This window comes from Odontesthes bonariensis, chromosome 16 (assembly GCF_027942865.1).
Source record: "Odontesthes bonariensis isolate fOdoBon6 chromosome 16, fOdoBon6.hap1, whole genome shotgun sequence".
In the NCBI taxonomy this organism is placed as follows: Eukaryota; Metazoa; Chordata; class Actinopteri; order Atheriniformes; family Atherinopsidae; genus Odontesthes; species Odontesthes bonariensis.
In genome coordinates, this window is record NC_134521.1 from 24925952 (window position 1) to 24949600 (window position 23649).

General features: G+C 40.1%; 1 protein-coding gene across 3 annotated transcripts in view; it reads left to right on the forward strand.

Moving 5' to 3' along the window:
- The first annotated feature begins 1928 nt into the window (after positions 1-1928).
- Positions 1929-23649, forward strand: part of p4ha2 (procollagen-proline, 2-oxoglutarate 4-dioxygenase (proline 4-hydroxylase), alpha polypeptide 2) — a 32601-nt gene continuing 10880 nt past the window's right edge. For 2 of the 3 annotated variants that reach the window (XM_075486684.1, XM_075486683.1), the window contains exons 1-8: positions 1929-2051; positions 8796-8898; positions 10246-10342; positions 10877-11028; positions 14507-14644; positions 16631-16870; positions 18763-18962; positions 19606-19782. In XM_075486684.1, the coding sequence (XP_075342799.1) occupies positions 8814-8898; positions 10246-10342; positions 10877-11028; positions 14507-14644; positions 16631-16870; positions 18763-18962; positions 19606-19782 (1089 nt within the window). In that variant the 5' untranslated portion in view covers positions 1929-2051; positions 8796-8813. Of the gene's footprint in view, positions 2052-8795; positions 8899-10245; positions 10343-10876; positions 11029-14506; positions 14645-16630; positions 16871-18762; positions 18963-19605; positions 19783-23649 lie in introns of those variants that run through there. The other variant, XM_075486685.1, reaches the window with a different exon arrangement.

The following is a 23649-nucleotide window of genomic DNA, read 5'->3' on the forward strand; positions in this document are numbered from 1 at the left end:
CTGTGTCAATTTGCTTTTGTTTGCTGCGAAAAGGGCTCTAACAGAGTAGAAATAATGCATCATCTCTGCTTTAAAGGCGGGGTAGGGGATCTTTTTCTGGAACATTTTTTTACATATTGCTTGAAATACTCTTCACACCCCCATTGCAACCAATTAATTAAAAGTTTTGACATTAATATGAAAAATTTTAGTGGCCTCTAGAACGTACAATCTAGGAAAAACAGTATCCAATCATTGTGAACAGACCGTTCACAATGATTGGATTCTGATGCCGTCTATCAAACTGCAATCTGCTCCCCCCTCCCCCTCCCCCTCCCCCCCCTGTGCGCGTACCCTGCTCTATGAACGAATTACACGTCCAGAAGCTTGGCAGGAAGCTAAACTAGAGCCAGCTTGGCTAGCACCTAGCATTATTAAACGTATAGTTAGAATAAACTAAATACTAAATACTAAATACGGCAACGATCGATGCTTGCTGTCAGAACAGCGCTCGTGCACCTTAGTGCTCGTGCGCATTCATGTACTCTAGAGGCGTGCCTTCGGGGGGAAAGTGAAGAAAAGGGTTGGGACTTTTTACCTGTGTATTTTCAAAATGCAGCTTCGCTGGACTCAAAATCCAGGATCTCCTACCCTACCTTTAATGACGTCCTAATAAATGAAGGCAATTGGTTAGTCAAACTTGGAAATATTTTCATATTTGGGATAAAAGGTCCAAGCACGAGAGGTATTCACTTATATGTTAGACAGTCAATTAAAAAAAGGTGCAAAATGAAGATAGTTTCAAGTGATTAAAAAATATAAATGAATGAGACGCATTTAAGCAACAAAAAAAACATTTTCAGCAAATAGGTTTTGAGTTGCTTTTCAAAGATCTCCACAGTGTTAAAATGTTAAGTCCTATTGAAAAGTGTTCCAAGGTTCAGGAGCAACAACCACAAATGCACAGTCTTCTTCAAAGTTTAGATGAAGGAACAACCAACAAAGCCTGATCAGAGGACATCAGAATCCTGCTGGTGCTGTAGGGCCGCAGTAGATCTGTCACTTATTCGGGGCCCTTGCCCATTCAAGGCTCTAAGAACAAACATTTCAAACTAGAATCTGAACTTAATAGGGAGCCAAACGAAATCACGACAACTTGTGGTTTATTGAGATGAAACATTGTTATTCAGAAGTGCGCAATTGATTATGGCTTAGCTTAAATTATGGCTTAGATTCCAGACACTGATTATGGAGTGACTGTAACTGTAACATAGGTAAAATATGGCATAGAAATGTAGTGTTAGATGGATTCTTTCAATGGCAGCTCAAGAACAAGCCGGAGGAATCTCAAGTTAAATAAAGTGTTTATTGGAAGTCACATGTCAAAGCATATCAGCGCTGGGCTCAATGGAACAGAGCTCCTGCAGGAAATCCGTCAGACTGAGCCTCGATTTCCGGGTATCATTTGCATTTATAGCCTCATAGGTTGGACTCACACTCGACCGAGTATGATTGGACATGTGTGGTTCAACATGCTTCGTCATATTCTCTGGATCAGCCAAACAATGTGTGTGTGTGTGTGTGTGTGTGAATCTGCCCTTGCTTTCCCAGGCTTTCCCAATTGTTTTGTCTTCCCATTCCTGCATGGAAAAGTAAAGAGTACAGAGACTATTTCATTTATAATGTCTAACAAAGCCAATTTTAACAGTAGCAAACTGTGTTGTAGGTCCCAGTTCCTCAAAACCACTCTTAAAACATCATTCACACTATATACCCAAATGAACCTATTTCACACCGTGTTTTAAACGACCTTTTCAAACAATGTTTTCTCCTGTGAAGGAAACTCAGAATGAGGTTCAGACTCTATAGGTTTACGAGGCACACTTAAAAAAGGTTTGACGGAGAATGTCTCTGCGCATTTATTCCACATTTTACGGTGAGCCCTCCTGTAGGATTTGTACGTGGCAACGCGTACAGCCCCTCTCTGTACTGTCCGTAATACCACAGTGCCAAGGGATTTTCGTTCACATACGAAGACGTGACGGTCCTCTTTAAAACCTGCTGGAGTTAAGGTAAACTGGCATTACTATCTACCAATTTGCCACAGAAGCTCTTATTTTACATCCCTGCTGAGTCGTTCAGCCCTCGTTCCTCCCGAACACGCCGGGATGGCAACTACAGATATGAGTCCAACAAGCTTCTGTTGCTTATTTTTAGGGTGTCAGACCAAAGATTTATTTTTTTTTGGTGCCAGGGAGGTGCAATAACAACGACTCGTTGTTACGTCGCGAGGTCTGTGTTTATTTTCGTCACGTTTGTGACAGGACTGTGTCGGGTTACGGTGTTTCACAGTGGACAGGGAGAACATTTTGAAACTTTGCGCGAAGTTTCTGACCGAGCATCTCAGTGGTTGTTGTTCTTACATTGTTTTTTACATACACAAACTGTTAAACAGTGAGCGACTTATGCTTTAAGTTTGTCCCAGGACTCTTAAAGCTGTGCATATGCAGACAGGCAGCCGCAGGGGACTCCTGCGACCGTAAGAGAAAGTTTTTGGTAAGTTCTAGAAGCAGCGTTCTTGGGCTGACGTCACTGGGATTGCTACGACCCAGCTGGGGATGATGATCAGCAGACTGAAAGTAAGGAAGTGTTTATGCGACATAATTCCACTGGAATCTGTTTATATTTCAGTTAGTGCTCGCATAATGGTATAATGAACGAACAAACAAAACAAGCAGATATTTGACTGATTTAAAAAAAAAAAAAAAGGAAAATTTTTTAAACAAAGTTGCCACCATCGAATGTTTTCCCTTTTGGTTTAAAAGTTGCTTGAAAAACAAATGAACAAATCAAAAGAACAACACATTGTCAAAACATGCATATATCAAATGTTCTGTTGCTCAGCTTATGAATTAATGATAGCCAGGTACATGTCGAGGGCAAAATATTTGTTTGAGGGTATAAGGCTTAAAAAGAAAAGCCGCGGCCTATGTTCACTCTTTGCAAAAGGCTCATAGCATCACAGGACACGCAGCTTCAGTATGAAAGAGGTTTTGGTAATTAATGCCCTGCAGTGATATATACACAGCAGCACTATAACTGGCTGTGGCTGCCATTGGAGTGCACATAAATGGGGAGCAGCGAATAGAGAGATATCATAAATCTGTCAGCAGCGTTCAAGGCTGGAGGCAGGTGACTTGCTTACTCAGTGGATGACGATGTATTCCTACTGTACATGCGGCGAGTAGATAAAATATGATGAAATGCTACAACAGCATCCCTCACTATCTGTTTTAAAGATCTCCTCTTCTACACTTTCATCCTCCTCTGCTAGAATAAATTCACTGTCCTTATCCGAAATACAGAATAAATAAACGCCTTGTTGTATATTTATGTCTGTAACCTGTACTATTATATCACGAAAAGGCAGGGTGTGTTCAGTGTTCGTGTGTTCATGTGGGTGTGTGCTTTTGTATGCTAGCGTAAGCAGGCTCTAGCATGTGTGTGTTAATACTTTGAGTCTCACTCTGTATACTTCCACCTGCTATATGTCCATAGCAGTGGCGGCTGCTGACTTTTAAAACAGGGGAAGCCCATATTACGCGTTCAGGGTTGTAGTGGCTTGTGCCATCCCAAAGCAGAAGATAGCAAAGTTAAAAAGAATTAGTTATGACATAGCTGTGTCTAGTATGACCAGCAAATACACAGAAAGAAGGTATAGACTTTGAAAATTCACACAGCAAGGCCAAAATCAAATATGATCGAATCTAAGGCCTGTAAATGGCTGGATCTGTGGCTGGATCAGAATCTGTGGAGCATTTTTCCCTGTCATAATGAATACTTAGAGTTTGATGGTGGTGGTAAGTATTCTTAAAAAAGGTAACATTTGTGAATGGGCAGCAGGATGGAAATGGAAACGATGGGAAATGAGTGAAACTCCGACAGCACTTTCACAGACAACCAGTCTCTTTCGTATCCGCTGTGGGACTGAAGTTCCAGCGTGCTTCTCCCCGCTTAAAAATTCGGCTGCCACAACATCTCTCATGATGGACAAACACTAACTCCAATCATCACGACACAGCCCCTCATATTGACACGCCCACGTCTAATCTACCCCCAGAGACGCCGAGCAGCCTCGGAAGTGATGAGTTTTTGTCGATTTAGCCAATGATGACCTAGAATTGTAGAAAAAAACTTGACTCTCCCGCCCCCTCCTGAAGCCGGGCAGCCCTCGGCTCGGAAGCCTGGCTGTTAGTGGCGGCTTCATAACACGATTTCCTCAGTGAACGGCGGCGATTTCAGAACAAATCACTTCATTAAGCTACAGGACAACATGTTGTAGTTATGAAAGTAAATGCAGTATTGGGCATATCTTGTGTTTTGTGAATAACTGTTTTATCGTCAATTTAACATTGAAGATGTAGCAATTTCGCCAGAGAATGGGAGAGGCTGTCCGGCGTCCCGTGTTGTCTCTGAATAGCCGCGTCTGGACCATAGCAATATACTATATTTTGCAACATGACAATCTGCAACAGTGCCAGACGGCAGTAAAAGTAGACGTCACCACAGTCTGGCTGCCATTTAGATCAGATTGAATGCCAAATGTGTTTCAACACACAAATCTTTCTCCCCTGATTTTTGTCCAGTTTGCAGGATTGGTTGAGCTTTGTTTGGAAATGCTCACTTCCTTTGTCTCACAGCAAAGAAATCCGATGAGCACTGAAGTGTTTCTTTGAGATTTCTTGCCAGATTCCTTCCCATCGAGAAATGTCCGTACACCTCCCGGGTGATGTTCAGTGGCAGTGAAAGTCAAAGCATGCTTTTATTTTTTTTCTGTGCAGTCAGTGTGCCTCAACTCTGGATGAACTTGAGTTTAGAGTTTATCTGATGCTCACAGCTGATACTGAGGCCATTCGTTGGTTAACTGATCAACTCTTGTCTGTTAGCAAAGCTTTCGATTATATTTCAACTCAACTGATTTGTATTGATCAAAACGGAGTGTAGTCTAATTAAGAAGTGTTTTTTTTTTTTTCGCTGCCCACAATGGAATTAAGATGCACGGGGCAACTCCCAAGATAAGTCTGAATCTGAAATGGATTTCAGTGCTTGAAGAGAGTTTGGGCTTTTTTTTTTTTTTTAGGACAGCTGGGGTTTGTCTCGGCATGCTCACAGTCTGAGCACACACATGCTTTATCTGTTGTCCTGCGTCATGTGCCAATCTACAGATGCAACATGATTTTGTGTGTGTGTAGGGGGAGAGCGCTGGTCAGTCTGATTACCATCAGCCAGCATCGGCATTTGCATATCAGTGTGGAAGGAGCTGGCAATTGGCAAGCAACTTTTCTCCCCGAGGACTTCAGTTTTTCTGATGTGTGAATTCCATTCTGTGGCTTAGATAGCTCCTCTTGCCTGACTGATTACCGGTATCATCAGAATTCTGAACGTTTTAGAAACATTTTGTTTATGTCCTTATTAATTTATTAAATGATAAAATAGAAAGAAAAAAATAATGTAAATATCCACAACACCACAAAGAAAAGAAAATCAGTTTGATAGCAGAAGGTTTGATTTTTGTATTTTTCTATGGAAATCACTGTTAGGGACACATGTGTATACCCTCTTCTTCTTTGTCTTTCTTATCCTAAAATTCGGCGAATGCTCTGTAAAAAAAAATAAATAAAAAAATAAAAAATTTCTTGAAATGACTGAATATTTCAATGAAGATTTGTCTGACTTTTGCATCAGTGTTGAAATATTCACGCTGCGGTTGTCTTGAAAACGCTCTCCCTATGTTCTCATACAAGAACTGCTTTATTATATATTGTTACTCTTGTTTTCCTCAAAATTTTCTGGGAAGAAAACTTTCTGCTCTCAGAAGTCTTTCTTGACTAATATTACAATCTTGTTTCCCTCAAAACTTAGAGGAATTAATTTAGCTATCAGTTCTTATCCACCAGTCCTGATGTGGCCGCAGACTGCCGCTCCTCAGTGCAGCCAGGTTGTTTTTGGTGGGTTTGCAACAAATTTAGGAAAGTTTACTGTTGGGAATAAACGTCCTCAGGAACCCCTGCCCCATCACAGACCTTGGATCCCGACTGCTTTGCCAGAGTTTGTGCTGCTTTCAGTACTTATCTCTCTCAAGAAGCCACACCCACATTAAACATAGCTGAGGTCTCGAGAAACTTAACCTTTTTTTTTTCTTAACTTACCAGGGAAGCTGCAGGTTGTTCAGGTCAGTTGTCTCATTTGTGTGATCAAAAAATACAGTTTTTTTTTTTTTCACTACAGTTTAGCTGAGCTTCGTCGTTTTATTTAGATAAATATTTCTACACTATTGCAACATGGAAAGATATTTTAACACTGTTTGAGCGAGTGTTCAAAATGCAGCTGTCCATATCTACCCACTTGCCTTGTCTTCTCCTCTCTCTTGCACTATTCCAAAGTCTGCTGAAATGCCAGACAGGGGTCAGGACCCAGAAACATCCTCGTAGTTAACAGAACAGGATTCTTGTCCAGGAATGTAAAAAAAGGTGTTACAGCCTGCAACAACAGGCACAACTCTCTTTGAGCTGAGCAGTTGTCCTGGATGTAAATTACAAGGGGAAAGACTTGGTCATTTAATTAGCAGTTTACCACTGGTACAGGAATTATTTGAGCCAGCACTCTTTAAGTAAACCATCAATAGTTAGAGATTACAGACTGAGAGCTAAGTTAAGTACGACTACGATCTACAAGAAGGAGGGATTCTGGAGTGAAGCTCTGAGTGAAAAAAGTGCTGAATGTGTGTTTACAGCAGTCCTGGTGTCAAGTGAACACAGTCATAACAAGATGATCTTATCTTTGTGCAAGACAAAACTTATTAAAACACAGGGACAAAGTTTATACTCAAATTTGATTGGTGGAATTCCTTCTTTGCTTAACCTAAGTGTGAAGCGATATTTCCTTTAGAGTTCATTCAGTATGTACCATATCCATGCAAGTCATAACACATTGATTTGAATGTTTTTCACAGTAGGTGGAAGAATTGTAAGCATGGCATAGCTGCTTTTCTGTGTTTTTATGTTACAGTTTGCATGAATTTGACCAAACTGGCAAAGCTTTGTTTATAAAAAACATCTTTAATCCATCCAGTACATGTGTGAAGGCTTAATCCAGGACAGTTCTGCAGACATGAGTTTGTTTTGTTTGATCAGATTGACAAAACTGATTCACTCCCTCAGCAAAAAGACCAAATAAGTTTGGCTCAGTGAACTGTGGTCCAGTTGTCCTCTGAACTGTTTGATATACTGCAGGCACTGACCTAAATACCTACGCCCACTGTGGTAGATTGCAGTGTAATAACTATAATTACAAACATTCTAAAACTAAAAATGAGTGGAAATGAGCTCTTTCTTTGCACCAGCACGATTAGAGCTCATTTTGACTTGCTGTACAAGGTAATGGCATTTCACAGCCTTTCTCCAGAACTGCCCACTATTTGTAGATCACCTCACAGCAAATCTTGAATATCCCCCCTGGTGATCGAATGAATTTGTCACAAATAGACAAAATTCCAACGTCTCTCACCTCACTTTTTTAGTTTTTTTCAATGGGCCGATAATGTCTTTGACAGACAGTTGTGGAACTTTTTCTTTTTTTTGTTGAAAGTCCGCAAACTAGCGTTTTATCCTGGAAATATGTTATTTTTGTTACTTCCTTCAAACACGTCGTCATAGTGCAAACACAACAAAAGTGTTTTTGCCTCATATGTTAATTTGGAGTATTTTACCAACAATAAAACGTTTCCTTGTTGTATATCTGGTTAGCAGGTGTCATGATTTTCCTTTCACCTGGAGTGAATTTGTCACTGAGGTATGATCATAAAGCATCAATTTCACACTTTAGAGTCTGGCTCTCTAAGCCTTTGATTATACAGCGGTGCAGACAGAAGAATGTGTATGCTTGCGCTTGTGTTCGGCTGTATGAATGTGTTTGTGTGTGCATGTTTCACTCAGGCAACAGTAAACAGTCATCACCAAGAGTCGTGGTAAAACAGAGCTGGACAAAATCCACGAGGAGAAAGTGCAGCAGAGACGCTTTCACAAAGAAAGCTGCTCAGAGGTCCTGGTCTGTGAACAGAGAGCTCTCACAGCTCAAGTTCCTCTCGCCCCAGATAACTCCACTTACACAGTGTGGCCGTGTGATGGTTTTTTCACTGCTGTTTGAACCCATGCCAACTGCCCAACTTTCTCTTTGCTTTATACTTGCTTGTAATATTTTGTTGAATATGTGAAATATACCTCAGTTGTCTTCGCAATATGTGAGGTGTTATGACTCTTTTGTGACTCTGTTCAGTGTACGCTCTGATTTAAAACTCAGTCTGCTCTGTTATGAACATCACTGGCCATCTGGTGGCCATGTTTGAAGTAATAAAAAAAAAAAAATGAAAGAAAGAAAGAAAAATGATGTTGTAATGACCATACTGCATAAGAACCATATGAACAGTAAGATGAGGAAATGTACCCCAAACCCAACCGGAGGGCATTTCTCATGATCATTTTTCCACAATATTTCTCTATTTTTCGTTTTTTAGTGAGAACAACTGGCAGTAATGACTCATTCATAGGAAATGTGGCAATTTTATTTCTGTGTTAGACTGTCGCTATTTTAGTATGGAAACACAGAATCATTGTATACTTTTCCAACTCAGTGCAATACAAGTGGTTAAGCTTATAAATGCCAGTGTCAAAAAACATGATCACAAAAGGCTTAAAAGGCTTTAGAGAAAGCTTGAACAGCATGGAAAAAAAGCATTTCTTTCTGGGTTTTTTTTTCAGGTTCTCAAACAAAAGAGCATGAGGAAGTCTTTGTTTTTAATTCTCTCCTTGGTGCTGCTCTACTGCTGCTGGACCACACATGGAGAGATCTTCACCTCCATCGGTAGGTTTAAAGACTTTTTTTTTTCGTTTTAAATTAAAACTTTTCATTTGATTTTTCAGTTTGTAAAAAAATGGTAATACAACAAATCATGGGACATTACACAGAGTTACTGTTTATCTGACAAAAAAACAAAACAAATTGTAGAAGAAGACATGAGGGACATTGAGGGTAGACATCAGAGAAGCAATTGTTGTTGCCCATCAGTCTGGGAAGGGTTAGAAGGCCATTTCCAAACTGTTTCCAGTCCATCGTTCCAGAGTGAGAAAGATTCTCTCCAAGCGGAAAACATTCAACAGTTTCCAGTCTTAATGGAAATGGAAATCCCTGCAAGTTCACTCCAAGGTCAGTTGGCTCTCCCTCGCCGTGTTCAAAGAAAATGCAGAAAACCCAGGAGCAACATCTCCGAATCAGCCTGCATCTTAAATCTTAAATTTCCTGACAGCACGATTAGAAAAAGACTAAACATGTTTGGCTTGACTGTCGCCTCACAGCAAGAGGGTTCCTGATTCGATCCCCACCCGGGGCCTTCCTGTGTGGAGTTTGCATGTTCTTCCCGTGTATGCGTGGGTTCTCCGGCTTCCACCCACAGTCCAAAAACATGCATGTCAGGTTAATTGATGACTCTTAATTGTCCCTAGAACACAGCTTTATTGTAAATGTTAATATGTTCTCTAATGATAGTGTATTCGACTAAAGAAGAGCAGAATATCTGCTTTAACCTTTACAAAATGTATGTCTCTTAGTTGGTCGTGTAATATTCCTAAACTAAGGCGTCCCCATAGGCCACCAATCGCACAACAAAGTCAATCGGTATGACCTTTAGAGTATAAGGTTAATCTCTTGACAACACTTAAAAAGTAATTACAAAACACACCCTGCAAACATGCCAAAAACCTTTAGTTTATCTTTTGTGCAGCTCTCTTACTTTGTGTCATGTTTGAGAAGATGACAGTTGGCTTAGAAAATACATCACAATGTTAACCATATCTCTCAGCTGGTTGCATCTTTTTAGCAGTATGAATAATACTGATTTGCTGCCTGGTCTGCCTGGTCAGCTGTTCCTTGTGCAACCAAAGTCTTTCATTATTCCTCCGAACTATCTCACTGTGCCTCCCTGAAATGTTTACAAAGCACATGAGACTCTGACAATCTCTTCAACGGGTTTTGGAGTTTAGTTTGCTGTGTTTCACCTCAGCGCTGCGGAAACAGTGGTACCATAAGAAGTCATAAATACACAGCAGATGCAATATGTCTGTAAAGACTAAACCTGCACATGATGTAAAAGTGTAAGCAGTTATATTCGCTGATGTTATGATGCTGCATTTATCTCCTGTGCCTTCTCTGCAGGCCAAATGACAGACTTGATCCACACAGAAAAGGAACTGGTCAAGTCTCTGAGGGAATACATCAAAGCTGAGGAGTCCAAGCTTAATGCTGTCAGAAGGTAGTGAGCCCTGTAACTAAGTGTATGAACACAACTACTTTAGCAAGCTGCAGTTTTGAAGCGTTTGATTTTAGTCCATCATTTAGATTTTAGTTCCATAATTCTCCACTGGGGAAATTTAAGTTATACTCTGCTTATGCTATTAAACAGCTACAGTCATTAGTTGCATTTTTTATTAAGATTGTAGTAAATTCATGTGTAAAACACAACATATTGTGGAAGCGGTGTTTTTACAAACTGTCAAATGATGTAATAAAACCTTAGTTTCTGCTCCAATAGTCATTCTGAGAGAAATTTGTTAGAGCTTACTCTGTTTTTGCAATGTGTCAGTCACCATGTGTAGAGATACAGTGTGTTTTTACCAAGACATTTGCACAGTACATGGTTTATGTAGTGGAACGCAACTTAAGTTTATTTTAGCCAAAACCTTTTCACCACTGTGAGGTGAAATTGTGTGTAAATGTGCGCATATGTCTGTGGAATGGTACATGTGCTTTTGCAGCATTGGAGACACTCTGTCTCTCTGTCTTTAAGCTGGGCCAACAAACTCGACACATTGACCAGAGTGTCCACCTCTGACCCAGAAGGTTACCTGGCCCACCCAGTTAATGCCTACAAACTGATGAAGAGACTCAACACAGAGTGGTCTGAACTGGAGACCCTGGTGCTGCAGCATCCCTCTGATGGTAAGGAGATATTTCTAGAATGGAAGGATGATGAGTCAGATTTGGTTTTGTTTGGGGCTTTAATGTTTTCTGCTTGGTTATGTTATCCCTCCAACTCTGCATTTAGACTTTGCATATAATGAACTGCCAGAGGGAATATATGATTCTCTGATTCTGTTCTAACAATGTTATGTGTTGTTATTGAGTGTGTCAGGCAGGAAGCTGCATTTTACTTAAGTTACCTGCAGGCTGTATCAAAATGATTATTTTAATCCAGCTTGGTTTCCGTTTTTCTTTCTCTGTGCTTAAACTTTCATTTTGAAACCATTTAAACTAGATTGAGTGCATCTTCTTTTTAATGTCTGGCCATCACCCACTTCTTCATTCTTCTTTGTGTAGTAACACTGAATTGATTTATTCAGTGTCACAGGAAGGCATAAAACCACGTTTTATATGCGGCTCAGTACAGAGTGTGTGGGGAGCAGCAAGTTTGAAAACCAGAGGGGGTGTGAGCAGAATGATTTGTTTCGCTGTAATTTCTCTGGAAATTTCTGCCGTACAGCTTTTTCTCAACAGCTATGTTCTCTAAATAAAGAGATTAGCTGCAGCTGTTCCCCATCTGCATATTTTGGCCATGTTCTCACTTAGTGTGTGTGTCTGTGTACGTGTCAAGTCACAGGACTATTTCTGTGTGAGACAGATAAACGGCGCATGTGTGTGTCCTCTGAGTACGTGGCTATGACTGAGTTTATTCACAATCTTTTTATCTAGTAAATAAAAACAAATTAACCGGTCATTTTCAGTAAGGACAGTTGACAAAGAAAGAAAATTGTATCGTCTTAATGTTGATCATGAGCTAAAGCTAAAGAGACTTTTACTAAATTGCAACTTCGAATATCTTTTATTTACGTTGGAGAGGAAAGGAGGCAGAGAGAGGGGCTGACATGCAACAAAGGGCCACGAGCTTGGCCGCAGGTCTACTGACATTAGGACCTACTGCCTCCCCAGATGAAGCACCCGCTCATCCAGCTGAGCTTCACTGAGCTCTGTAACATCTGGCTTTTGAGTGCAACTGGAAAGTGTTAAATCAGCATTTAGACCCACATGAAACGACTGTGCAGTGCACAGTCTTAATTGATGCCAGCATCCTTGGAACACAACATCTGAGTGCAGGTGCTAAATTTCACAGAGGGTGCTGCAGTCTGAGTTACAGGTGTAGGCACAGCCCACTTATTCATTACAGAAGCAGATGTTCCCCAGCTGTAATGTCTCGAAAGGGTGCTTTGAAATCGAAAGCAACAACACATGGATAACCAGATGAGACGGATCAATTTAACCTGACCGCAAGACAGGTGGTAGCTCGCATGCAGTCCTGCTGTGTGAGGATGATTTCCACAATTCTGTCAAAGATAAACTAGCCTAATTATGTCTGAACGTTGCAATCATCAGGAACTGTGCTTCAACACACCCTGCGGTATGCAGTGTAATGCCTTCCTTTAATGTTCTCACAGTTTACACGTTTGTCCCCTGGGAGGTAGTGGTTACTGAACTTGGTATGTTAATTCAGTTTATTTATATTATATAGTTATATAGTGCCACAGCAAAACAAATGCTACGTCAAGACACTTCATAGATAATGCCCAATTACAATTAATTCACTGTAATCCAATAAATTACAATTCAATAAAATCCAAATTAGTCCAATTCATACAGAGCCAAGAAAGAAAAAAAGAAGTTGCCTAGATAAGAAAACCAACAGCACCGAAACTTCTCATTGATCCAATCTCCCATCCTGAGCAGGGCAGGAAAGAGAGGAAAACAAGCATTATAACACAAGCCAGGGATACCTGCTGAGAAAGAGAAACACAAGTTAATGACAACAGTAATGTTGTATGTACATGGGAAGTAAAGTGAGCAGAGGGAGGAAAGGTGGATTGTGGGAAGTCCCCCAGCAGTCTAGGCCTATAGCAGCATAACTATGGGATGTTTCAGCATCACCTGAGCCATCCCCAAATATAAGCTTTATCAAAAAGGAAAGTTTTAAGCCTAATCTTAAAGGTAGAGAGAGTGTCTGCTTCCTGAACCCAAACTGGCAGCTGGTTCCACAGAGAGGGGCCTGATAACTGAAGGCATTATCTGCCATTCTACTTTTAGAAACTCAGGAACCACAAGTAGATCTGTAGTCTGAGAGCAAAGTGCTCTGTTTGGAAAGTATCCAACTATGAGATCTTTAAGATATGGAGTTTGGTCATTAAGAGCTTTATACTGTCACGGTTCGGCAATGGGGACGAAGGAGGAGGACCCAGATGCAGACACGGGACAGAAACCAGGAGGAAACTGAAAGGGTTTATTATAATATAAATGAAAATCACAGCCAATGCTGGAGAACCACAAAACTAAACTAGAAAAACAACAACACCTAAAGAAGAAATGACAAAAACAAGGTAGCTGAATCTTATAGCTGGGGAAAATCATGGGTAGTTTGACAGAGGATCTGACACTGACTGAAAAGAACTGCGAGATGAAATACTGTGGGGAGAGTGATTAGTGAGTGGGTACAGCTGAGGATAATTAATACAGGTGAAGGGAGTGGAGCTGACGACTGGCAGGAGGGAACTGAGGAAAGGTGAGGAAAAACTGGTGAGCTAAAACTGGTGAAATATGATCTCTGCTGTTAGTTCTCATCAGAACTCTGATGATTTTTTGGACAGCCGAATAATAAAGAATTACAGGAGTCCAATCTTGAAGTAACAAATGCATGGAGCAGTTTTTCTGCCTCACTCTGAAGCAGGATGTTCCTAAGTTTGGCAATATTAAGAAGGTGAAAGAAGGCAGTCCTGGAAACCTGTTTTATATGTGCGTCAAACGATAGATTCTGGTGAAAAGCAACTCCAAGGTTCCTCACTGTAGAAGCCAAGGAAAAAACCATCTAGAGTAGAGCTGTGAGGCGCTCAGGTCCAAAGACGACAAGTTCCGCTTTGTCAGAATTTAGGAGCAGAAAATTCTGAGTCATCCTGGTCTTTATGTCTGTGAGACATGCTTATAGTCTGACCAAATGATTAATTTCACCTGGTTTCATAGATAAGTTTAACTGTGTATCATCAGCATAATAATGGAAATGTACTACTATTTCTAGTCCTCAGAGCACTGAGGGTAAATGCACTACTACTGGCAGTGGGAAAGGTTTTAATTAGCTTTATTTTGTAGGGTTACCCATTTAAAAAGAATTGTGTAAATTATGTAATGTTAACTGTAAAATAATATCTATAAATCAGTCAGCAGAGTTTGGTGCTGGGGCTCCATCATGTCCAGCATGTGTTAGCTTTAAACTTTGTTTTATTTAAAGTTTTACTTGTCCATTTAATGGCTGTCCTTCTCTATTAGACAGTGGGGCAAAGTAAAACTGACTTGTGTATTATTCAGAATATAAACATGAATGATTTTGATATTTTTTTTCATTTGTATTACCATTCCCATCTAAAGCGTTCTGTCTCTCCAGGGTTCATCTCAAACATATCCATACACAGACAGTACTTCCCAGATGCGGAGGATGAGACGGGTGCGGCCAAGGCGCTGATGCGTCTCCAGGACACATACCAACTGGATTCTGAAGCGTTCTCCAAAGGAAAGCTGCCAGGTAACCAAGAAGTGTGTATTGGTTGTGTGAAAGCATGAATATAATATAATAATTGTAACTGGTGTATTTTGTATCTCTCTCTTAATCCTCTCAGTCTCCACTAGTCACTCATTACATTATTTAAGAGTTTCATTGGTTTCTCTGCAATTATGACTAGATTTAGGAATAAATACCTGGTCTGGGACTTCTTTTCTAATTGCATTATGAGCTCACATACAAATATTATTACATTTTATTCATACAACCCCTCATCACAGTCAAGTTTCCATAGATACAAACTAAAATGTCTCCACCTTATAGTACACAGTTATGTATCCACCATGGCCATATATTTTCTACGAGGAGTTACTGAGATTAGAAATCCACATTTATGCACTTTAGGGCTAAAATGTACATGCAAAGCTTAAACTGTAGCAAGCAGCTTTTGTGATCGGTGCAAGTTACCATGGTGATCTAGCCAGGTTAAAAGTGGGACACCTTGGTGACCCCTGAAAACGCTGACTTAAGCCCGCTAAGCTGTTATTTTACATCCCTCTAGTGACTATGGAAGAAAAAAAAAAAGCCCCTGGAAAAATACTGGAAAAAAAGAAAATTTACACATTAATTGGTTAAAGAATATACTTGAGACACACACACACACACACACACACACACACACACACTGGGGCTTGCCATGCACAGAGGAACAAGGTGAACCACTAGAAGGAAAAAGAAAAGGAAAAAAAAGCAGGATGACAAACACAAGGGAAGAAATCATTCAAAAGAAAACGGGAAACACTGTAACTCACCAAAAGCTTACACTCAACTGAAACCCTGATGTCATGACATGTACATCTGTTTGACTTTGTTTGCTCCTTAGTTACAAGAAATATCAGTGCTGAATTATTACAAACATTGCTTGCCTAATATATATTACTGCATGTTAAAGGAGTTCCTGTCAAAAGTTTTAGTCAGTATGTGTTCATGCCAAATACAAATATCAGCCCATATCTAAGCTCTTTTTCTAAAGTCTTTTTAGTCTGTGACTAAAAGTTAAGAACCCAAATGCAAGACCACAGGAGGAAGGCGGTGAAGAACTGTGGTAATGGTTAATGGTCGTTGTAATAAAAGACAGGAATAACAGACTACAAAAAAAAACTTACTGACAAACTTACTAACAGTGAAACCACAAGGAGGACGACAACAAGGATATGTCCAAAGCAATATCAACGACCAAAGAACTGGAAGGGTTGGATCCGAGTGGTGTAAAAAGATGGATTACTGGTGGTGTATTACTCTATAGCTCTGGGTTGGATGAGCTAAATGACAACAGGATATTGATTGACAGGAAACGGGTGTGAATGAGACCAAGGAACAAAACCAAGACTACTGAGGACATCTAGGGGTGATGACGAGGAATAGAAATACAACAGATTTATAACGGAGGATTAAAAAGTCAACCTGAATACAAGGAATGGAAACAAAATACCAAACAAGAACAACTAACTAAACCAGAGCAAAGACTAAGGAGCCAAAAGGCAGAAAACCAACACACAAAAACGGCAGACTATGACATTGAAACCCAGCTTTGTAAAAGTGATTTAGCAGTTTTTCACCAAGTATAATTTTTTTTTTCGGTATTTTGCTTGACAGTTTTGTTTCTTGTGTTTGTTTAGTTTATTTGAACAGGATAAGTACGTTTGCAGGTACAAGACCAGCAAGCACCAGGGAAGCTCCTGGATATTTGATTTATTATTAGTTGGAGAGGCAGTAAGAGCAATGGGATTTTAAGGATTTAGTTTGCTTACTTGCACCAGATAAATACAATATCAAAGTCCACAGAACTTTTTGCTTTCGACCTATTACAAAACATGCCTATTGGAGTTCAGAGTGTGAACTTGGTTAGCTCTGGTTCTACTGCAGTTTGCAGTTTAAAAAAAAAAGTTAAGACTCTGTGTTGCTTAGTTTTTTTGGACAGTAATTCAGTTTTATTGAATCCATTTCCAGGTGTTCACTCCAACGCCGTTCTGACGGTAGACGACTGCTTTGACATGGGAAAGACGGCCTATAACGATGCTGACTATTACCACGCCGTGCTGTGGTTTCAGCAGTCCTTGAAGCAGCTGGATGGCGGAGAGGAAGCTGTGGTCTCCAAAGGAGAAATTTTGGACTACCTTAGCTATTCTGTTTACCAAATGGGTGACCTACCTCGAGCCATTGAGCTGACACGGCGGCTGGTGGCCATCGGTAAGCTAAAACATATGAGATGTTTTAGAGATTGTTTTTTTTTTTTTAAACCATAAGCAAATGATGGAGGAAACTAAAATAACATGTCTATCTCTTGTTTTAAGTTACCTTCATTTGTTAGTTTTCCCCCCCCCATGATACACACTGACACGCATAAGCTAAGCAATGTGACCACAGTCGTCTTCTGTGTTGTAATTGATGGTTCCTCTCTTTCATGCTTCACTTCCCGTTATAGTCTACCCTCCTTTCTGTCTGTGGTGGTGCTCTGTGCTTGCCAGAGCAGCAGGGTGTTGTCCATTCTAAGGAAGGGCTTATGGTTTCAAACTGTTATTTCTGCACCAAGGGCTCTGTGGACAGCTGCAGGCATTCCTTTTAGAGTTGTGGTGTCCTTGTTTACATGTCAAGTGAAGTTAGTAGAGGCAGAGCAGATGCAGATCTACTTTGTGCCATCGAGTACAACAAAGAGGACATTTAAAAAGGCTCGTACAACAGGTCATACGTACAGATAACCTGCTGTATTTCTCTCGGCTTTTGCACAGACAGCGAAAAAACGATTTCAAAGAAGGTTAATTAGATATCCACTGGCACATTCAAACCAGTCTTTTTGTAAAGACAAGGGTCAATTATTGTTGGATGGAAGGTTAACGTTTACTGAAAAATAATTTAAGAATTCTCTTAAACATTTAGAAAGAGAAGCAGAAGCCCCACAGAACGTAAACAAAGCAATGTCAAAGGAAATGGAAAATGAAAACGATAGGTCTTTATGGGACAGTAAATAATAGATTTGATGGGGAGAATCACAAATCATAATCAAGAAAACGGTTTAAAGGGATCTAAAAATTATTTGCCATTGTCTAATTAACCACATTAATAACTCATGAACAAACACTGGTTAATTAAACTGTCATTATACCGATATTTCCTATTTGAGTATTTATAATTGGATGAAGCATTGCAGAAAGATATTCATGTTTTATATGTTTGTCATTGTTTACTGTTGTTGCTGTATATCTATACGCAAAACAGCGTACAAAATATTGAAAATATACCATCAAGGTGAGTGTTTGGACTGCAACAATTTGAAACTTATAGACCTTCTTGTACACGTGCAGAAGTGGAATGAAGCTGTTGTTAATACATGTGAGCTTAACACCATATACTGAAGTATTTGTTAATAGACTGCAAGATTGTGTTCAATAAAGATATTGCATACCACATGTTTTTCAATGTTATGCAGTAAGATGTTAATATTCCACTAGTGTAACAATCATGATCACATCTGATCGGTGATTCAAGCTTTCCTGTGTATAGGTTCCAAGGTTTTAGCTTGCAGATATGTTGCTCTCATACTTGTCAATGAGGATGAAATGTATTTCACATTAGCCTTTCTACAAACGACAAGAGGGAGATGCCAAGGACTGACAGAGTTACATGAAGTATTTATTATAGAGTTGTCAGAATATCATGAGTAGTTCAGGTAAATTTTACTTTTCCAATGTAGTCAAATATAAAAACACTCTGAGTGACACTTAAATGTTGCATAAAATTTGCTTTATACCTCGTTTTGTTGTTTAATCTGTGATCGATTTAAGTTTGCAACGATTCAAAAGTAACTATAAACTAATTCCTGATAAGCACTTTATATTCTAAATACCTTTTTGTAAAATAAATACAGTGTACTTAAAATGATGAAGATTCATAACTGCTCAAAGGATAGTAGTTACCTTCAATCACAAAAGACCAAACCTATACAAAATTATTAAATGACAGCACAGTTCTAGAAGTTTAAACTTTTATCATATCAGATTTATGATGTCAACACACAGTAGACAGAGCTACTTAGAATACTTTCAGCTGATACTATTAACAAACCATCCTTTTTACACTGACAGACCCTACCCACCAGAGGGCAGGAGGAAACCTCCGTTATTTTGAGCGGCTGCTGTTTAAGCAGCTTGATGAGCTGGACCAGGCCTACCAGCCTTCTTCCTCCGAGGAGCCCATCCAGCTGGGGACCTACAGCAGACCTAAAGACCATCTTCCAGAGAGGGAGACCTATGAGGCTCTCTGCAGAGGAGAGGGTCTTAAAATGGTGAGGCATGTAAAAGAATGGTGGATATCCTGAGAAAGCGTGTTGTAGGGAGGTGGATATAATGTGCATTTGGTCAAATCAGCTCCTGAAGTAGCTATAAGTTTTAATTAAAAGCACCATTTTGATATTAGATTGGTTTTTCTCACAAACTGCTCACTTAAAGTCCTTGACCAACTTTATCTTGAGATTTAGTTATCAGACAGATGTCCTGATATTCTAGTTTGCAAATCACTTTTACCTTTAGAATGTGTTGTTCCTCAATGATGGCAAGCCTTCTTGGCCTAGATGCAGCAAAGCAGGTCCAAGCCTCAATAACACCACAAAAAATGGTCAGTAATTAAATGGGGATCTAGGTGTCGTTTAAAAAAAAAAATAAAAATCCTTTTTCATATTATGATTACATAATATGAGAAAGGATTACTCCTTTACTCCATTACTTGTCATTTAAGGTCCCAAAAACAACGATTTACTGCATGTAAATTTCTTAGGTCTAATGCCAAAAATCTAATTTAATCTCACTACATGTGTTGTGAACATCAGACTGAGAGATACCTGTTGATATGATTAAATGGGGCACCCTGCTGTTCTGGAGGCCAAGGCATGTCCACCCTAATTTTTCTGGTTATTCTTCATATTTTACCAGACTGAAGCAAGGAGGAGTCGTTTGCTCTGTCACTACCGTAATGGCAACATGAACCCTCGTCTTCTGCTGAAGCCCGTGAAGGAAGAGGACGAGTGGGACAGCCCCCGCATTGTACGCTACCTGGACATGTTGTCAGATGAGGAGATTGAGAAGATTAAAGAGCTGGCAAAACCAAGGGTGAGACTAATGATAAATAAAAAGAAAGGTTTGTTTTGTCTTCATTTGTTTGTACTGAACAAACTTGAGTTTTTACCTACATAGTTTAGGGTTGTGGTGTAAATCAGGTGTTAAATAATGCTCATACACTCTTAAGAGATGAATTCAATCACGACACCTTTCATTGTTTAATTTAAAATTGGTCCTCAGAACAAAATTACAAATTTCTTATCTTCACTGGTTCTTACTTTAAGGAACCATATTTTTCTATAAGCCGTATTCACACTATAGGAAACTTTGGCAGTTCCTATAACCTTCTAAGGAACGGGGCCGTTTTTTCCCGCATTCGCACATACAGGAACTCGGGACCATCGCCCTCAGTTCCTATAACCATTTCAGCTCCTTCTCTGAGGCTGGGTCTTTTCAGGGTTCTATAGCAACACATCTGACGGAGGTGTTTGGTGGTCGGTAGCTACGCCCCATATCATGCTTTCACGGCTGAAATGTTTACTCATACAACACGGACACAACCTGCGTGTTTAATAAGTTAAACTTACACGTGGTCTCCTTTGTCTGCGGCGCTCTGCTCTCCTTCCTTAATGAAACGAAGATGTATGGCCTGTGCTCGATCCTGACTCTCTCTGTGAGCTCTTCCAGCCTCGATGTTAGACACCCGATGTGATTGTCCATGATTAATATCACCATCATGCAGACCATGAACACGTTGGCCTCCCCGCTCTCCATATTAGCTTCTTGGTGGTGTTTTTTTCTTCTCTCCTTACTTTTCGCGGGTTTTGTTTTGTTTTGTTGTTGAGTGTGGCGCTAAAGTAACACGTCACTGTCGCAGACGATTGCGTCGCATTAGTCTCTATCAAAGTCCCGACTCATGTGCGAATGCAAACTGAAAAAGTTCTAAGAACTGCTCTGTCCGAATGCAGCTTATGTGTCTGTTATTTTTTTTATTTTTTGCCTTTTATTTTTCTGGTACAGTGGAAACCGCTTATAGTGATCACGTTGGTCCAGAGCCAATTTGAACACTATAAGCGGTTGATTACTAAAACCAAATTTGTATTACAGTACAGGTATTTCACTTGTTTTTTTTATGCAGAATATCATCTAAATGCCATTTGTATCGTTTTTCAATGAGAAAAATTAAATGAAACGGATAGCTTCAGCATTTACTGAATTTTATTATTAGTTTAATTACAGTACTGCGCAGTGTGCAGACATACTGTAGGCTAACTCAAATACAGTACGTGACTTATTTTCTGCTGTGCCGCTGGTGCATTTTTTTAACATGTCTGAAAAATACATTTTGAAACAAACTGTTTCATAGAACAACAACATAGAAGATAACTGCATCAAGAAAATTAAAGCTACCTCTGTTTTGTGTTGCGGCTCTGCTGCGCCGCATTAAGAAATCACTTCACATATTTATCCATATGCTTCGCCGCAGCATCTCGTTGGCTCGTTTTTGGTAATTTGTCATACGCCTCGAGGAGACTACGTTTTTCATTCAGAGAAAATTACTTCCTTTTTCCAGCCATGATTCACGCGCTTGCTGCCCGGTGTCAACTCGTTACGTTAGCTAGCGAGGCAGAAGCAGACGTCCAGAAAGGAATCAAGGGAGTAAAAAATAAAATAGCTACACATAGTTTTAAAATGATTTTTGCACATGTTTACATTCATAAAATGGCCAAAAATTAACATTATAAGTGGATTTCTTGATTACTATAAACTAATTATTTAAACAGCATTTGTATAGAAATGATTCTGTCCCAAGCCTTTTGTTCTATATAAGCGGTTGATTACTATATCAGTGACCACTATAAGCGGTTTCCACTGTATTTCAAAACACAATTGTAACAGTTGGCACGTTTCCCTCTATAGACATGAATGTGATGCTTAGTCATTTTCTACAAAAAAAATTATTTCCTTTTTATTTCATTCATTTTCAAAAAAAGCTCAGACCTAAATTTTGACATTTTAATTTAAAAAATCTGTTTTCCATTTGCTACAAGAAGGAAACACAATGTTAGACCATGACTCTATTCATATACAGTTGCATTATACTTTATAGACAATAATTCAATGTTACACAATCAACATTGAGCCTTTTCTTAATCTGCGGAATGTTTCTCTCTTTACGGAAGAACTTTTAATTGACCAGACATTGTGAAATTAATGACCAACTGGAAATGATCAAATGGAACTGAATACTGCTGAAAGGACAGCATAGGTGAGAGACATCCGAATATTTCATTATTCAAAAGTTAAAAGAACGAAGATTGAGGCAGGGCAGAAAATCTTTTGTCCATGATGCACAGTCCAGGTTTTATTCCACCGTCATCAAAAACAGCCCCAGTAACTCCAGACAACTTTTCTCAACTATAAATCCTCTTCTCAAACCACCTTCACTTGTCCATCCTGAGGCCACCGAGGATAGGTGCAATATGCACATCACTTTTTTCAGACAAAAAGTTGATAACTTCCGTTCACACCTCTCCACCACTGCTGTCCTGCCTCTCACAACCACCGACCCACCATCTGAGATTGTCCAGCCTCTTTGCTCCTTCTCTTATGTCACACAGGAGGAAGTAGAGGATATGATGAAAAACATGAAGCCAATCACCTGTGCTCTGGACCCTTTCCCAAACGCTCTGCTGAAAGCAAACACCTCTGCCATCTCTTCATTCATCACCAAGATCATACACCACTCCCCCCTGGCCGGCAATATCCCACCTGCGTTAAAAACTGCTGTCATCAGACCACTACAAACCCACCCTGGATCCAGAAGTTTTCTCCAACTACAGGCCCATTTCAAATCTTCCATTTTTGTCCAAAGTTCTGGAAAAAAAGTTGCTGCACAACTTCAGGATCACCTCAAAACCAATAAACTTTTTGAGAAGTTTCAGTCTGGTTTCCGCCCTGGCCATAGCACTGAAACGGCCTTAGTCAGGGTCACCAATGACCTCCTGATGGCAGCAGATACCAGTTTCCCATCTCTACTCATCCTCCTGGACCTAACAGCTGCTTTTGACACAGTTGACCACAACATCCTCCTTCACCGTCGGAAATACACCATTGGACTCTGATAACATTCATAACTGGTTCACCTCATGTCTGACCGACAGAACGGAATACGTTGCCCTGGGCAAAGCAAAATCCCATACCCACATGTCACCTGCGGTGACCCTCAGGGCTCAGTGCTGGGCCCCACCCTCTTCACCCACCATCTGCTTCCCCTGGGCAATATCATCAGCAGGCATGGGTTATTCTATCATTGCTATGCCGATGACACTCAGCTCTACATGACGACAACCCCCACTTCTCCTGCTTCCCTCACTCACCACCTGCATGAAGGAGATAGAGGTGTGGATGAAGTTCAATTTTCTTCAGCTAAACAGCTAAAAAACAGAAGCTATCCTAGTTGGCACACCACATCCGCTACGCTTTTCCACCATCACCTTCTCTGGCCAAAACATCCCCCTTTCCACATCTGTCACCAACCTAGGCGTTAAAATGGACCCTCCACTCACTTTTGACACCCAATTACCTCTGTAAGACAGCTTTCTATCACCTCAGAAACATCGCCAAACTCCGACCAACACTCAACCTGGCAGATGCAGAGAAGCTCGTCCACTTCTTTGTCTCCTCCAGGCTGGATTATTGTAATGCTCTCCTCATTGGAATCTCTAACAAGAACATCCAGAGACTGCACCACATCCAAAACAGCGCTGCTAGGATCCTGTTAAGAGTCGGCAAAAACGACCACATCACCCGTTCTGAAATCTTTACACTGGCTCCCCGTCCCACTCAGAATTGAGTACAAGGTCTCCCTCCTCACTCATGAGTGCATACACGGACATACCCCCCAATACCTAAAAC